This window comes from Amphimedon queenslandica, unplaced genomic scaffold (assembly GCF_000090795.2).
Source record: "Amphimedon queenslandica unplaced genomic scaffold, v1.1 AMPQUscaffold_13430, whole genome shotgun sequence".
NCBI lineage: Eukaryota > Metazoa > Porifera > Demospongiae > Haplosclerida > Niphatidae > Amphimedon > Amphimedon queenslandica.
In genome coordinates, this window is record NW_003546334.1 from 202,085 (window position 1) to 207,016 (window position 4,932).

At 36.1% G+C, this 4,932-nt stretch overlaps 1 protein-coding gene across 1 annotated transcript; it reads right to left on the bottom strand.

Moving 5' to 3' along the window:
- Positions 1-151: 151 nt before the first annotated feature.
- LOC109581587 (mucin-2-like) lies at positions 152-4,051 on the bottom strand. The gene is made up of 6 exons (XM_019995845.1): positions 3,813-4,051; positions 2,367-2,535; positions 1,644-1,869; positions 1,264-1,331; positions 713-832; positions 152-349 (listed from the first exon to the last, which is right to left on the bottom strand). The coding sequence occupies exons 1-6, from the start codon at positions 4,025-4,027 to the stop codon at positions 152-154; spliced, it is 996 nt and encodes a 331-aa protein (XP_019851404.1). The 5' UTR covers positions 4,028-4,051.
- Positions 4,052-4,932: the final 881 nt, after the last annotated feature.

A 4,932-nucleotide genomic window follows, 5' to 3' on the forward strand; every position in this document is an offset into this window, starting at 1 on the left:
ACGGACAGCACCTAGTGTACCAATTACATTCCTTACTGTATAAAATAACCTCCACATAAAGGACACCTCTGTATAACAGAGACATTTTCTTGATCCAAAGTGTCCATTATATAGAGGCTAGTCTGTACTACATACTTAAACAATTCCTATTCTAACCCTTCCTCTCTCCCTCCCTCTCTCTCTCTTTCTTTACTTCTTTTGAGTTTGATTGTGCATTAGCTTCTTTCAGTGCTTCCCTCAATTGTCTGCTGGCGTCCATTAATACTTTCTGTTTGTCTTCTGATGACTTTGTCTTCACTTCATCAACTGCTTGTTGTATCCTCTGCTGTATAATGGGCTCTTGTTCTTGCTAATGAAGAGAAAGAAAGAGGAGGATTTCAAAAAATATTCACATTACATATACACATTTGTATTATTGGAGATATCCTGTTAATCCTCTACTATAGCCCATGATTTTTTTTTACAAAAATGGCTACAAAATCACCCATTTTCTGATGCATATTAATGTCCTTATGCTGTGTAAAAAGTTTGAGTCGATTCTGAGCTCAAAATTTTAAAGCTACGGCCATTTAAAAGACTACAAGTATAATATACACAGCATAGTACTACATGTGTATGTGTGGTGCACTACATGCAGACTTTATAATTATGCATGAAATTACATTCTGTGTGTGTGTGTGTGTGTGTGTGTGTGTGTGTGTGTGTAAATTACTTCAAATTGTTTGTACATATTATGAGCTGAGGTCAGTGTTGATACCAAGTGTATTCTTTCCTTTAGTGTCATTAATGATCGCTGGGTCTTTGACACCATACCCTCTAGAGTAGTCATCATCTGAAGGAGAGAGAGAGGGAGAGGGAGAGGAAGATAAAAATTGACAATATACCGTATAGTGGAAAATTTTGGAGGAAATTATATTTGGCAAATTGACGTCTTGATAGCATTCGCCAAAATAAAAATTCGTTATTTTAAGCCATTATATGCATGCTCAATGGCATGTGGCCACAAATTTGCCAAATTAAATCCACCAATCACCAAAATTTAGCAATTAATCAAATTTTATTCCCTCCAAAACTTCCTGCTATACAGTACATATTTTGTACAGGTAACTTTAAGAGCAATAGAGTTAAATAGCATGTACACATGTACATGTACATGTACATTTTTTGAAAATTACCATGCAGGGCATATGTACACATAATAGCAATATTAATTTTATAACTAAATGTCATTTAAATGTATACATGTACATGTATAACATGTACCAGATCTAGGCAGTTCCAATCGTCTTTTATTAAATTTAATAATCTTTGATGATTAGCAACCGTCAAACCTACAGTAGGAGAAACAATATTGTAATTATAAAATAAATACATTGACCAATGTTAATTAACTGTACATGTAATTAATATTTAAATTACCATACAAGATGATTTATTGGTGAGAGTAATATTTAGTGAATTTTCTTGTGAAAAGTTAATTGGTCAATTTTATATTGGCAATTTTGTGCCACGTGCCATTGAGCATGCTCAAATTGAAACAAAATGGCAGATTTTATATTGGCGATTCTTTCATAAAACCACCAATCGGCAATATTAATTCCTTCCCAATAAATCATCTTGTACGGTATATCATTTTATATTACTTGGTGATACTTCTCTAAGAGGTGTGGTCTCAGCAGTGACTGTAGGAGAAGGACGAGAGTAATGAGCATGAGGAGTTGGTAGTGTAGCTGATGAAGGGGCGGAGCTAGTAGGCGGGGTCACACGGGATGGGTGTGGCTCCACTGCTACTTGTTGTTGATCATGTGAACTGGTTGGAGTTAGAGTAGCAGTTGGTATCGGCTTAGGAATCCTTTTATTAGCATACACCTAATGACAAGAAATGGGATAAAAATTGGGAGGTGACTTCTGTGTAATTTTTTGGAAAAAACTATGGGCTATAGTACAGGGTATTTTTTAAAAATCGGCCAATTCTAAAAAATGTCCATAACTTGAAAAATTGAAGTCTGAATCAGCTCAAACTTTCTAAACAGCATAAGGATATCAATATGTATCAGAAAATGTAATAAAAATTTGGGGTGATTTCGGAGCCATTTTTTGGAAAAAACCATGGGCTATATAGCCTTGGGTATTTTTCAAAAATCAACCAATTCTAAAAAATGGCTGTAACTTCAAAAATTGAAGTCGGAATCAGCTCAAACTTGCTACACAGCATAAGGACATCAGTATGTATCAGAAAATGTAATAAAAATTTTGGGTGATTTTGGAGCCGATTTTTGAAAAAAAAAACCATGGGCTATAGCCTTGGGCCTTTTTCAAAACTAACAATTAATCAACTATATTAATATTAATAAGTTATTAATTACTTGTCTTCCTTCCTCTCCCTCCACAAAGAGGTCCCTTGGTCTCTTACGTGATGACGCCATATTTCCTGCCGTTATATTAGGTATGGTCTCAATACGAGTGGGCGGGATACTCGGAGGCTCATGTATTGTAGCGGGTGGAGCCGACATACTCACAAGATTAGCACTAGCTCTGAAAGGGTTAAAAATAGAGAAAATATCAACTTCAATAATACCAAGAGTAGATAAGGGAAGGAGAGTGTCCAACAGCCTTATAGTATCTGCTGCATCACTGCGTACTCCGTTTGCTTTGTTATGCAAGGAATTACTATTTTTACAAATTAGTCCAATTTACAGATTCTAGTTAATAATTAATGGGCGTGGTCAATTGTTTACGCGTGCGCATACGTATGCACACGCAAAGATTTGAGTGCAAAGAGTCAATTATTAGTGATGGAACCTTCACTTTGAGCTGTTGCCTCTGCTTCTAACCCAACAACTGTTGTGATACATGAGTTGTATGACTTAGTAAAGAAAGAAGAATGTTTTATTGTGGCAAAGTATGATTCTGAATACTAGGAGCAGCTTTGCTTTCCATCTTGGTCACCCTGTTTGGATGGCTTTGCTTTCTTCTTTCTAGAGTTTCTTCCTCTTTTAGGTGCAGGCTCTTGATCAGTGTTGTCCTCATTTACTGGATAGATGCCCTTCTTTTTTCTTCTACGCTCTGCAACTACATCATCATTGGGGCTTTCCATTTCTGTGTTGCTTTCTTCACCGCTGTCATCCATTTATACAATCGTGGGTGTGATGGGCGTGGTTTGAAAGGCATGGTTTCCTGTCATGCATGCAAATTGCATTCAAGTTATTAAAACCACTCCTATTATTAAAATGAGCAAAGGAGATGCTAACGAGGGTGCTACTTTACTATACGCAGTGATGCAGCAGATACTATAAGGCTGTTGGACACTCTCCTTCCCTTATCTACTCTTGATAATACATGTTACTTTTAAACTATTTACTTAACACTTTCTATGAATTAATGGATAATTCTCTCCTAGTCATTTTTACATACAAAATTTGGCCATTACATTACATGTGTATATTAAAGCAACTTTAAAAATTTATAATAAATCCAAATCTAATCAGAATCAACTCAAACTTTCTACACAACATATGAATGTAAGGCCAAAAACTTTTATGGTTTTTGTGGTTTGGATTGGAATGAGAAGCATGGGTGCTTCATTGATGATCCACAAAAATAAGAACCACAAATAGACTGGGAGCCACCAAACCATGAAAGTTTTTTTGCAATGAAACTTTCTGGCTATATGGCATATGCATCAGAAAATGTAAGAAAAATTGAGAATTTTCTCATTTTCAATTTTCGACCAATTTTAAAGCAACTATCAAATTTTGTCACATACACATATAATAGTACTGATAATTAAACAATACCTAATTAATACTGACTTTAATGGGCTTGTGGGCGGGGCAACAGTAATAACGGAGCTACTAGTGGGCGGGGCTGATGGTTTGGTAGAAGGTACAATGACCAGCTCTGGCTCTGCGTGTTGAGGGGCCGTGGGAGGGCCCCCCGGCTGTGGGGCAGAACCAAGAATATTGGAGAGGATCTGTTTAGTATCTTTGAGCTCCTCTTGAAAGTACACCAGGTTCTCCTGTGGCATAAGAATACATTACAAGATATTGAAACTGAAATATAATAATAGTAATTATAAGTGTACAGTGAAAGCTTATTAAGGTTTTTAATCTAATAAAATAGTGACAGCTAATGATAATTATACAAGTATTATAGCACATGTTATATAGCTACAGTATGTTATGCTCATATGTAACATAAACCATGGTTTCTTGGTGAGTATCAGTAGTGTAAGACCTTTGCCCCTCAATGTCTTACATTGCTGATACATACATGTACATGTACTTAATATTGATGACTTTTATACATTTTGTCCTAATAGAATTCTACTGGCAGGGTTTCATAGAGAGGGGGGCACTGGGGATTTCCCCCCTCACATTAGGTTCCGCCCCAATTATCCTCATTGTCACACCATTGATATATCATTTACAACTGAATTCTATGATTTTTTCTTTTAAAACATTTAAAATTTCATTAAAGTCTATATTGGTAAGTTTTCACAAAATTGCACATGCTCAATGAAGCAATAACAATAACAATATGCAGACTGAGAAGCTAGCACAGTTCAGAGTTCCCCCCCCCACAAAAAATTTCTGTATGAAAGCCTGACTGGTACATGTAATGCAGAAGGCTCTACTGATGTATTGACTGACTTACAATTGTGTACTAGCTTCTACATTGTAAGGCCCTTCATACACGAGGCAACTTGTTCCCAAAAATAGAACATCTTTCTATTCTTGGCAACATGTTGCTTACAAGATCAAAGTGGCTAACCACACAACTTGCTAGCAACTAGTTGCCTACTGTATGAATTAAGGCCTCAAACTGTACAACTTATTCCAGTAAATATGGCAGGGTATCATGATACCCTTCCAAAAATTTTCAGTAAATTGTCACAACTATGTACTCATGCTTCCAGCTGTTGCCTGTGAG

Excerpts from the sequence above, each read along its gene's own strand:
- LOC109581587 (XM_019995845.1), bottom strand. The coding sequence starts at position 4,027 with ATGCCACAGGAGAACCTGGTGTACTTTCAAGAGGAGCTCAAAGATACT. Across the intron at positions 2,536-3,812 it reads CCGCCCACAAGCCCATTAAA|AGCTAGTGCTAATCTTGTGA; the intron begins GTCAGTATTAAT and ends TAACCCTTTCAG. Across the intron at positions 1,870-2,366 it reads AGGGAGAGGAAGGAAGACAA|GTGTATGCTAATAAAAGGAT; the intron begins GTAATTAATAAC and ends TCTTGTCATTAG.